We start from the raw sequence: 11,410 nt of genomic DNA on the forward strand, positions 1-11,410 counted from the left end.
CGAGCATCTGAATCCTTGGTATCGCCCCGCATCAGAGTTCGAGCCAACGCCCTTCATCGCCCTCTTCTTCCGAGCTCCCGTCAAGCTACTCCTCTACCATGCATACCACCTTATCACATGTCTGCGCTCAACCCCGAAGCCTCTACAACGCCCACCCATTCGAGTCGTTTGCATATCCGATACGCACAATTTGATACCGGAAGATGTACCGGAAGGCGATCTGCTCATCCACGCTGGTGACATGACGAATGACGGAAGTGTGGCGGAAATACAGAAACAAATAGACTGGCTGAGCTCGCTCCCGCATAGAGAGATTGTAGTGATCAGTGGGAACCATGATACTTTTTTGGATCCAAGGACACGACCATCGCTGTCCGAACAGCACAGGACTGGAAGGCTCAATTGGAAGAGGGTACACTACCTGCAGCACCGACGGTTGAGCCTAACGATCAAGGTTGAGCCTAAAGACGGCGATCAGATGGATGTTACCACACCCTTGCTCGCAGCGGAGCCAGGTCAGAGAAGGATACGAATCTACGGCGCACCACATATACCAGCGTGTGGAGACATGAACGTGCATGCCTTCCAGTATGAAAGGGGACGAGACGCGTGGTCAGAAACTGTGCCTGAAGATATCGATATATTGGTCACACATACACCGCCGAAATACCATCTGGATCTGTCCCTGCCGACGGGGATCGGCTGCGAGCACCTCCTTGCTGAGGTCAGGCGAGTGAAGCCAACACTACACGTGTTCGGCCATGTGCATTGGGGCGCAGGGCAAACTGTAGTTTGGTGGGACAGAGCTCACGACGCATATGTGCGAGGGCTTTCAATCAAGTCCAAGTGGACGCGAGGTATCCTGAATCCAAAGCTTTGGTGGAATGTAGTCAGGGTCGCGTACCGTGGCATGCGAGAGCTGCTCTGGGATCGCGTGTGGGGCGGGCAGAGTCCAAATACTATCATGGTCAATGCAGCCCAGACGTGTGGAAATACAGGCAAGTTGGGCAATCCTATCCAAGTCGTCGACATTTGATATTGTCCGTCACGTAATACCCAAAGCAGTCGTAATCGTAATGTGTAAACCTCATAATCAACACAGCAGTAAGCACTTGATTGTCGGGAACTCTTTTCGAACTAAAAAGGGTTCTGTTGATTTAGCTTGACTATCTCGTAGGAGAAGCCAAGTACAACAAGGAGACCAGGCGATTCGCCGTTCCCCGCGACTTTATTTGATTGTGGTCATGAAACCATAAATCGTGCATACCATGCCATGCCATATTCCACCACTGAGCCAATGATTTGCGCACATGCTCAGAGACGACGACCACGGCGACCACCCTTCCTCCTGGTGGAGTCGGATGGGGTGGGAGTAACGTCCTCGATACGTCCGATGCGCATACCAGCACGGGCAAGAGCGCGGAGGGCGGACTGGGCACCGGGGCCGGGAGTCTTGGTGCCGTTACCACCGGTGGCACGGATCTTGACGTGGAGAGCGGTGATACCGAGTTCTGCATATGTTAGCTCCTGTTCCCGTTCCAGATTATCCATTCCAATCATCTTACCCTTGCAGCGGGCAGCAACGTCCTGGGCTGCCAACATGGCGGCGTAGGGAGAGCTCTCGTCACGGTCGGCCTTGACCTTCATGCCCTTATGTACTGGTCAGTGGCTGTCGCATGCAATCGGTATGGCTGCACTTACACCGGTGACACGGGAGATGGTTTCGCGGCCAGAAAGATCGGTGATGTGGACGAAGGTGTCGTTGAATGAAGCGAAGATACGGGCGACACCGAAGACAAGCTCACCCTGCGTTGCTGTCAGTCCGTGTCGTCGCGATTTCCAATGTCTGCTGGTCACGCACCTCGCGGACCTGGGGTCCGAGCTGGATGTTCTCCTGGGGAGCGCGGGCGACCTTCTGCTTGGGAGGCATGTTGGCGGTAATATGGGTTTCTTGACGTGACTGGCGGTTCGTAGCACTGACGGCGATCGAGTCGAACTTTCGGTGGTGGGAGGTGGAATTTCGCTTGTTCGCGGGTGTCGGAGTAACCAAAACGCCGTGCTTAGCGCGCCAAGCCGCCTACTTAACTTTTCTTTGGCTGCCGCAAGCGACCTGCAGTTCCTCCATCGCTTTACAATGGGCTGACTTCCTCCACCTCACTCACGCACAAGAGCGTGCGACACAACAGCAGCCATGGACGATCGCAAGAGCGTCGGTATTATCGGCATGGGCGACATGGGCAAGATGTACGCCCGCCGGCTGAGCACAGCTGGCTGGAAGTGAGTGCACTCGCGACTGATAGCTTCGGAGCTCCAGTGTCTTCTGCAAATGGTAAGTCCTTCACTCTCTCATCCTCCCCTCCCCCGTTATGATGACCGTGAGTGCATTTGGCTCGAGTACGGCGCATGTCCACACTGCTGCCGTCTTGGTTTGCAGTAATTGGGCATGTTGCCGTCCATGATGTGAATTCTCGCTACCTTATTTTATACACCTCTGAACTACGACCAACTACATCGCATTGTTCATTACTATGGCGCGAACTTTGCTAACCAGTGGCTCACAGATTGATTCCTCTCCGTCGAACGCGCTGACATGCTCTCGTTGAAGGGTTCACGCCTGCGATCTTCCAGACAAGTTTGATACATTAGTGGCAGAGTTTCGGGACTTTGTAGGATAGCGCTTTTATATATCAATGAACGAACGCATGCTGAGACTGCGCCAGCCCAGAGTTGAGATCATGCAAAGTGGTCATCTTGTGTCTCGCTGCAGCGACTTCATCATATACAGCGTCGAGGCGAAGAACATCGACGCGGTCGTTAAGACCTTCGGCCCATGTATGCCGTCTCCTGTCACGGATCAGTGTTGTTACTGACTCGAGCCTACGTTCAGCTACAAAGGTCGGCGCAATAGTCGGTGGTCAGACCTCATGCAAGGCCCCGGAGATGGAGGCTTTTGACAAACACCTTCCTAAAGACGTCAGCATTGTCTCCGTGCACTCCCTCCACGGGCCAGGCATAGACCCGAAAGGGCAGCCACTGGTGCTAATCAAGTATCGCGCCTCGGATGCTGACTTTGCGTTCGTGGAGAATGTTATGTCCTGCCTCGGGTCCAAGCACGTCTATCTTTCCGCCGAGCAGCATGATCGCATTACAGCGGACACACAAGCTGTTACTCATGCCGCTTTCCTCAGCATGGGCGGTGCATGGTTCGCGAACAACCAATTCCCGTGGGACAGCTCGCGCTACGTCGGTGGTATTGAGAACGTCAAGATGAACATTACCCTCCGCATCTACTCTAATAAGTGGCACGTCTATGCAGGTCTTGCGATCCTCAACCCAGACGCGAAGAAGCAGATTAAGCAGTATGCCGAATCTGTGACCGAGCTGTTCAAGCTCATGCTCGCAGGGCAGCGGGACGAGCTCCGTGAACGTGTGCATACCGCTCGCAAGGCTGTGTTTGGCGATAACGAGGATGGCAAGAAGCTGCTCCTTCGAGATGACTTGCTTGACCGATTCGCTTTAGGCACAATCCCAGAGAAGAAACTCAAAAACAACCATCTCAGTCTACTCGCCATGGTAGACTGCTGGTGGAAGCTAGGCATAGTCCCCTACGACCACATGATCTGTTCGACGCCTGTAGGTCCCCAGTTTTCTTTCCTCTTTACATTACTCTTCCAAATTCTTATCCACTAACACACATTCAGCCCTCGCGCATGTGGCTCGGCATTACAGAGTACCTCTTCTGCAACCCCACGCTCCTCGAGGAAGCCATCGACACGGCCATCGACGACAACACGTTCCGGGCCGACGACCTGGAGTTCACCTTTGCCGCCCGGGACTGGAGCTCGCGTGTCAGTCTGGGTAACTTTGATGGCTACCGGGAGAAGTTTGAGGAGATCCAGAGATACTTCGAACCGAGGTTCCCGGAGGCGACCAAGTTAGGGAATGAAATGATCAAGGTCATCTTGCAGAAAACTCAGGAAACTTGAGGTTCTGAGTAGAACCCATCAAGGGTTTAGTAGATATTGAAGGAAAGCCCTGCGATAATTATACGCATGAAAGTGGACACGGATCATAACATATAGGTGTAGAATGCACGTCGTGAAGTCAAAAATATATACATTACGTGCATACTCATGTACCCAGCTGACCCAACGCCTTGTCCTTCAAACTACGCACTTGGATTTTCCACAACTCGATCGTGTCGGCCGCTTTCACATTTAGTTTCTTGTAGCCTGTCCGGACTCGAACTCAGTACTCTCCCCGATGTCGCAAACCCCAAAACCTTCTTTGCCTCCCTTGATCCCCTTCCACTCACAAGCCTCTTGCAGCTCCTTTGGCGGTGCCATGACCTCTTCCTCGGTCAACACCCAAGTACCCCAATGCATGCCTAGCGCTCTCCTGCATTTCGTGTCCACGAAGATGTTGACCGCATCTTTGGGGCTAGCATGCACGTTACTGTACATCCAACGAGGTTCGTAGGCGCCAATAGGGATAAGACCGAGATCGAAGGGGCCGCGATGTTGACCGATCTGTGAGAAAGCCGGGCAAGTGGGTAAGTGCGAGTACGCAGCCGAGTAGTCGTCTTCTGTGGTTGGAATGCTAGCCGGAACCGTGCGGTAGCCTGTGTCACTGGGTAGGGTCAGCATAAAGAATGAGTCATGAGTGTGGTACAAAGCAGACGTACCCAGCAAAGTAGACCTTCGCTCCGCCAGATTCCACACTCCAGCTTGCCCAAAGCGTCTTGGCCTTATCGAAGGGCGTCCTTGCACTGATATGCTGACAAGGCAGCGCACCAATCGTTGCTGTAATACCACTAGTCTTGCCCATGTCCACCGAACTCACAGAAACAGAGCCAGCCCTACCCCCCTTTTGCGACAATTCCTCCAACTTGACATCTCTACTCTCCCACCAATCCAATTCTGTGACTTTCGTAACCCCGCTCTTCTCAAACCACTCTTTATTTCCTAGGGGCGCAAAGAAATGCGCCTCGGGGAATTTCTTTTTCAAGCGCTGGATTGTTGGGTAGCTTAAGTGATCGTAGTGATTGTGGCTTATAACTACTGCATCGACAATTGGTAGATCTTCAATCTCACACGGAGGGGGCGTGTAGCGTTTAAGGCTCTTTATAGTGAACGGTGCACAGCATTCTTCAAAGACAGGGTCAAAGAGAACACGAAAGCCGCTCGGGAACTCTATATAGTAGCATGCGTGACCGAGCCATGTTGCACGAAGTCGTGGTGTCTCTCGGGAGGGAAGGAACATTGGTTTGTGGACTGGTACTGTCGGTGGCGAGGTGTCTGGATTGTGGGCTTGACCGGTAATCTTGCGCCTACCACGGAGTGTTAGTTCGCACCTTGTAAAGTCTTCATAAAATTCCCGTATGCCGGACTTACCAGAGCATACCCTTGATTTGCAGTTCCCAAGCACTTGACTCGATATAGCTATCCCACGGGTTCGTAAACCCCTTGCCGTTCTTCAGGTGATGTCTCTTTTCATCGGCTTCCTCGGGTTTCGCAGCAATCTGTGCTGGATTGCTTACCACGGCGTAAAGACCTACGCCAATACTTGCACCACCTATTGAACTCATCTTGAGCGTCCGAGCAAAGTGTGGTTTTTGCCAAAAGGGCTGACGTTTCCCCCAAACCTGGTAGTGTCGCGATTCACTGAGTAGCCTTCGTATGATGCGAGACGGAAGCGACAGGCGAGACATTGGATATATACACGCGTCTAGACTAACTCAAGCGGCCTAAATAGGAGCTATATTGTATTCGCGAAAGAGGAAAACAATGCGCGCCCACCCTCGGCCGCATTTCATGTAGTCGGCGAAAAGTTGGGCCAGACCGGAGATAGCCATCGTCGACGTTAAGGCCGTAGATGCATACAAGTCGTCATGCAACTCGCTCGCTACTGGCCGGGCCCACCAGGCAACAACAGCAATGGATGAGCGGCTTGTCTCCTTGTCCGAATCTTTCGCCATGCGCGCACGCCCAAATTCGCTTGGGCAGACACTCTTCAGCTTGCGCGATCGCAGCGCACGATATATCGCGGTCGAATCGGCGGAACCCGATGTCGTCCGCATGACGCACGTCGCACGCCGCATATCCTGCGCCGCATACAATACGCGGAGCTTGTACTAAACTGTGTCCACCCACGATACCATTCAACTGAAAGAGAGAGTAGAGGTAATACATTCATAACGATAATGAAATAATGGGCCAAGCTGGATGCTACATCAGCGCTGACTAGATATCGCCAGTGCTGATAATTCGGAATTTGGCGATCACACCCACCTCAAACTCGCATTCCTGATGGCTGACTGGAGGTGATGCCTGAACAGATCATACCACACAGTAGGGGAGTGTGAATACAGTGCCCATACCCGTGTAAGTGACGAAACACTGCCTCCATACTAACAGTGCATATCCCAATCTCGTCCGATAGCGATATCTTTGCAACCAAATCCCCTTGTGCGCTTCGGTATCTTCAAGTGATAGAAGTAACATCTACTACCAAGGTCGTTCCTCAATCGGCACTTCTCCTGTTGTTTTCCAATAGCTTATCGCATCTTGGTATGCTTTCTGGTAAGTCTTCCGTCGATCCTCCATTGACGGTCGGTCGGGGTTGTTCTGGTCGTACTCGTTTTCGATATTGCGGAACTCTGCGTCTGCGGGAAAGATCTTATCACCCGCAGCCGGCTGAATATAGTATACTCGCAAATCTTTGTCGACACGGTTATCTTTGCTCCAGCGTAGCAGCGCGTCCAGATCTTGACATTGACGATTGTAGGTGAGCTCAGGTTCCGCCGCTGGCTCTCCTTCGACCCACATGTAGTTGAGAACATCGTACTGGACGTAGCACGTCAAATGATCCACCAAGGCGTGGAGACAGTGCTCGGTATGGATCCAATCCATTGTATCGCTACAAATGTGAAGATACGGAGTCAGTGTATATCTCACATGCAATTTGCGCGGCTACAACTTACTTTGGGTATCCGTAATAATCACGGTAAAGGCGCTTCCGGATGTGATCGAGGCAGTGAATGTTATGTGGATGCGCGAATCGGGTGATGAACTTCTTTTCGCCGTAGCCGAAGCTTTGGGGGACACTGATATAGCGGTCTGGATCTTTGCCAAGGATGCGCATGTCGTCCTCTGTTATCAAAAATGGATAACCGGAGGTTAGCGCATGCCATGCTGCGTCAACTTCTGGACTTGGCGGTTGCTGCCAGATGGGTCCGTTACTTCTTGCGAAGACAGGAACGTTGGTATGGTTGGGGTGAGTGCTGCGATTGATCTCTTCCAAAAACGATGGCTCTATATCATACTGTGTTAGTCACGTATTCAGCGACAGGAAGACCACGTACCAGATGAGCCCTGTTCATTGCGCAGGTATCCACTGTTGGATATCAAGCCTAAGACGAAGAACAAGATAGCCACCACAGCGTACCTCAAGCATGAGCAAAGCAGTGGGAGAGACGTGGCGGATTTGGTGCGAGCTTCACCGCTTGGAACCGTGGATGGCAAAAGCCCCTCTGACTCTTCGGGGTCTTCACTTCGAGGCGCTCTACGCGATGAGTGATTCATATTGCAGGGTAAGCACTGAAAAAGTGTGAGAATCTATTACGTGCAATGCCTTCAGCATACAAAGTCATCGGGAGATAGCTGAGCCCGCTGCGCGCTTTGGGGGGCAACAACGATAACGAGCATCACAATGAGATACTTACGATCGATGTCGCGGGACGGAGCCTTCGGAGCATCATTACTGAGGGGTACTGCATGCAGGTTGCGTAGGTACGGTCCTGCTTCGGCACATCCGCGGGCCTGTCGAAAGCTACCTAGGTACCACGTTAGAACTGTTGAAGGTCGAGTTCCGCGTCCGAAGCCGAAGCCGAAGACTGCGCGTTTTCTAGTCAAACTTTGTTGTTTCCTGGATATTATGTCAGCTGAAGCCAACTACAAGAAGATCGACCGAAGATAATAACATCACCATCGGAGCGACACGCTACTATTGTGCAGTCTTTACGTACACGCCCGTACTCTTCTCGCTCGTGAAGTATACCACTTCTCTCTTTTTAACCCGTAAAACAGAAAGAAAGGTACCAACCCACATGGAACGAATGCGGAGCCAGGACTCAGCTTAATCATAAGTATACAGGATCAATGTTCCAACGCTTCATGACTGTTCTCCAACAGTCGAGCATGGGCGCGGAAGCCGAATCTGAAAGCACCATAGAGGAGCGAATCGGCCTTACCTCACTCTACCCAAAGAGCAGCAAGGACACATCCAAGCCACGGAAGAACCTCATCCTACGAACAGTTGCTGCCGTTCTCGTTGCTACCCTGGCTATATGCGGAGCTTACACGGTCGGAGCCCAAGCGATCGAAACGCTGACACGGGATGACGCCCCATGCCTGTGCGGATTCACAACTGCCGAGGGAATTTCGCGGAACTGCCAGTTCGATGAGATTGAGTTATGTTGGTTGAGACCGGAATGCATTGACTTCGATCTCACGCATGAGTTCACGACAGCCTCTCGTTCTGACAAGGGGGGCGCCTGGCTATACCAGACGGAGATGGATGGCAAGTACCGTCTCATCAACGGGACCGAGCTATCCATGCTGATCGAGCCCGGGAGGACCATATGGTTTACCTACGAGCAACATGTTGTGCATTGCATCTTCTCGTGGAGGAAGCAGTTCCGACAGCAATTCACAGGCATCGTGATGCATATGACCGCATCGGATGAGGGACATATCAGACATTGCGGTGAGATGTTCATGCTCAACGCTAGCCTGGAAGAGAGGCGAACCAAGCTGGTATACCCGTCTGAAGTGTCGTCAGGTTAGCCGGAGCTTCAGTCTATCTAGTTACATTGAGTGTATAGGAGCGATTAGCGCCCACCAAATGAATGCAGTATAATTCCGTCATAGACGGTAGCTTCACTTTCGAAGTATTCGATTCGGTCAGAAGGCACCTTGACAGATCCCAACGAATGAGTGGGGGTACCTAGGTAGTCACAACACGGCAGTTCCGGTTCAGTATGCAGTTCGGCGGTAAGCTTGAGATACGTCATTATTCTGCTCACTCTCCCATACGTCCTATCGGTAGCCTCACTATGCACTATGCAAGTGACAAACCTTACAATCAATGTTCAATCATGTTCAATCGAGACACGGCTCGGCCGACTACTATCAAACTACCCATCAAGTAGGGATAGTCATCGCATGGTAAACCAGCGTAGTGAGTACAGGTTCATGGCACTTCTTTAAGCTTTCAAGATATGCGTTGCTGCTCGGTCAGCTCTTTCGTAAGTTCGACGGGCCGCGTCACGATGCAGAAGAGCAACTCTATCACCAGGTAAGTGTTCGATCATCGATGTCTTTACCAGTGGAGAGTGATGTACAAATAGCTGAGCAGAAACCCCACAGAATAATCATCTTTCGCCCTACAAACGCCTTGTATTGTCCAAGACGGATCCTCATAAACGATTATCATATTCTCGTTTACGCACATTTTCCAAGATGCACAAGAGTTTGATTTTTCTCGTCGCGTTGGCTGGCTTGTCAGCAGCGACCGCTTCGCGTATGTCCTTCCCTGACCCACGGATAAGAAAGTAAACTTACTAAGTGTCGAAGCTCATGCAGAAGAATTGAGGGACGTTAAGAAGCGCGACACCTACGTGGATCTGTTCAAGGATGACGGGCCAGCTCCCGCGCCGGAAGAGGGTGGTGGCGCCTACAAACGCTCTGAAAGGGCCAATTCGGGGAAGCGTGACACCTATATCGATCTGTTCAAAGACGATGGGCCAGCTCCCGCGCCAGACGCTGGGTCGGAGAAGCGGGACACCTACATCGATCTGTTCAAAGACGATGGGCCAGCTCCCGCGCCAGACGCTGGATCGGAGAAACGTGACACCTACATCGATCTGTTCAAGGATGACGGACCAGCTCCCGCGCCGGACGCTGGATCGGAGAAGCGTGAGACCTAAGTTTATCTGTTCAAGGATCATGGACCAGCTCCAGCGCTGGAAGAGGTTAGAGAGCAGGGAACGATCGGGCCGCTCTAGTGGACGAAGGAAGAGTCGAGGACAAGGCGACTTGGTTCGAAATAAAAGAATGAGAATGAATCTAAATGTTCTTCTTTTCACACTGAACATTTTACCGTGCCTGTACTCGCTACGACCATGCAACACTACCGACTTCTGGCGTGTGCTTTTCTTGTGATTGCAACATATAGTGTGTCTATCACGTATCCAAGAACGCGTACTCCGTTGCACCCTCTCGAGCGTTCAATCAACGATGCCGAGGACTACTTCCAGTCTTTGGCGGTTCAAGAAACGCACACATACGCACAGGCGGTAGAATCATATCGGCACCAACGCGCACGATGTCCACCTCCAGGCTTCCGGGCCTTTCATGAGCGCCTCCAACAGTTGAAAGGGATATCAATTGAGCCATTCTGGGATCAAATCTATGACGACTTGGAGCCATTCTGGGGCATCACAGCACAGGCCACGCAAACTGCTGCGGCCTCGCTGGTCTCTCTCGCCGGGCTTCAAAAGAAAATCGAACGGCTCCAGGGTTTCTCATTCCGACGTGGAGAAGTCCGGGCCAACTGCCCGAGAGAAGACATGACCTGTGACGATCAACTGGGATTGCTCAGACGAATCGCTCCGTTGCTACCAGACATTGACGTGGCTGTGAGTGTGCATGCCTCGCCTCGTGTGCTCGTTCCTTGGGACGTCATGGAGAGAGCCCGACAGCAGGCACGCCAGCATAGTCGATTAGTGTCTCGCTCAGCAGGCGCACAAAGTCATATTCATGGAGGTGTCAGCAAAGCACTTTATGCTAGAACGGAAGACGTCGTGAAAGGGTGGAATCGAGGTAAGCTGCGGTACCGTCATATGCGAAGCTTCGCCAGCTAAAGTTTGGACTACACGTAGAAATCCCTCCATACTCTTTGCGCAGCATTGTCTGCCCTCCGAGAAATGCGTCAACCGATCACGTACCGCTTTCGGATTCTGCTGTTCAGGATGTGTGCAATCGACCAGAGTTGGCTGCTGTTCACGGCACGATGCTGGCGCCTCACCTTGTGTCGACATCATCGACCCTTCTTCCTATTTTCTCGGCAACGCACATGCGACACGTGAGCGCCGAGATCACGGTCCCTGACCTCCATACCTGGGTGGATATACCAAGCTTTACCCTCCCCGAACATCTGGTCAACTCGTCTATTGGTGTGGCGTGGTCAGAGAAGCGCAACAAGGTAAGTTTTGGTTGTATCAGATGCATATGAGACATATACTGACTTCGTATGTTCGTCTCTGCAGGCTATCTGGCGTGGCTCCAATACCGGTGGCAGACATAATTCCTTGACCTGGATGAAGTCTCATCGCCATCGATTTGTTGCG

At 52.1% G+C, this 11,410-nt stretch overlaps 5 protein-coding genes across 5 annotated transcripts; 2 read left to right on the top strand and 3 right to left on the bottom strand.

Annotated features, from left to right (window-relative positions):
• Positions 1-1,314: 1,314 nt before the first annotated feature.
• On the bottom strand, positions 1,315-1,930 carry RPS14 (ribosomal protein S14, S11; the record flags this gene model as incomplete). The annotated part of the gene is made up of 4 exons (XM_049353406.1): positions 1,315-1,511; positions 1,566-1,650; positions 1,702-1,806; positions 1,862-1,930. The coding sequence occupies 4 exons, from the start codon at positions 1,928-1,930 to the stop codon at positions 1,315-1,317; spliced, it is 456 nt and encodes a 151-aa protein (XP_049211854.1).
• Positions 1,931-2,191: 261 nt separating this feature from the next.
• Positions 2,192-3,986, top strand: J4E79_004524 (uncharacterized protein; the record flags this gene model as incomplete). The annotated part of the gene is made up of 4 exons (XM_049353407.1): positions 2,192-2,277; positions 2,726-2,832; positions 2,888-3,633; positions 3,702-3,986. The coding sequence occupies 4 exons, from the start codon at positions 2,192-2,194 to the stop codon at positions 3,984-3,986; spliced, it is 1,224 nt and encodes a 407-aa protein (XP_049211855.1).
• A 231-nt stretch (positions 3,987-4,217) lies between these two features.
• J4E79_004525 (uncharacterized protein) lies at positions 4,218-5,587 on the bottom strand (the record flags this gene model as incomplete). The annotated part of the gene is made up of 3 exons (XM_049353408.1): positions 4,218-4,629; positions 4,685-5,329; positions 5,394-5,587. The coding sequence occupies 3 exons, from the start codon at positions 5,585-5,587 to the stop codon at positions 4,218-4,220; spliced, it is 1,251 nt and encodes a 416-aa protein (XP_049211856.1).
• A 919-nt stretch (positions 5,588-6,506) lies between these two features.
• J4E79_004526 (uncharacterized protein) lies at positions 6,507-7,381 on the bottom strand (the record flags this gene model as incomplete). Its single annotated transcript, XM_049353409.1, has 3 exons — positions 6,507-6,918; positions 6,983-7,311; positions 7,364-7,381. 3 exons carry the CDS (start codon positions 7,379-7,381, stop codon positions 6,507-6,509), a joined length of 759 nt encoding a protein of 252 aa, XP_049211857.1.
• Positions 7,382-8,159: 778 nt separating this feature from the next.
• Positions 8,160-9,988, top strand: J4E79_004527 (uncharacterized protein; the record flags this gene model as incomplete). Its single annotated transcript, XM_049353410.1, has 2 exons — positions 8,160-8,841; positions 9,645-9,988. 2 exons carry the CDS (start codon positions 8,160-8,162, stop codon positions 9,986-9,988), a joined length of 1,026 nt encoding a protein of 341 aa, XP_049211858.1.
• Positions 9,989-11,410: the final 1,422 nt, after the last annotated feature.

Source organism: Alternaria viburni (genome assembly GCF_023758015.1).
Source record: "Alternaria viburni strain BMP 2772 chromosome Unknown scaffold_8, whole genome shotgun sequence".
In the NCBI taxonomy this organism is placed as follows: Eukaryota; Fungi; Ascomycota; class Dothideomycetes; order Pleosporales; family Pleosporaceae; genus Alternaria; species Alternaria viburni.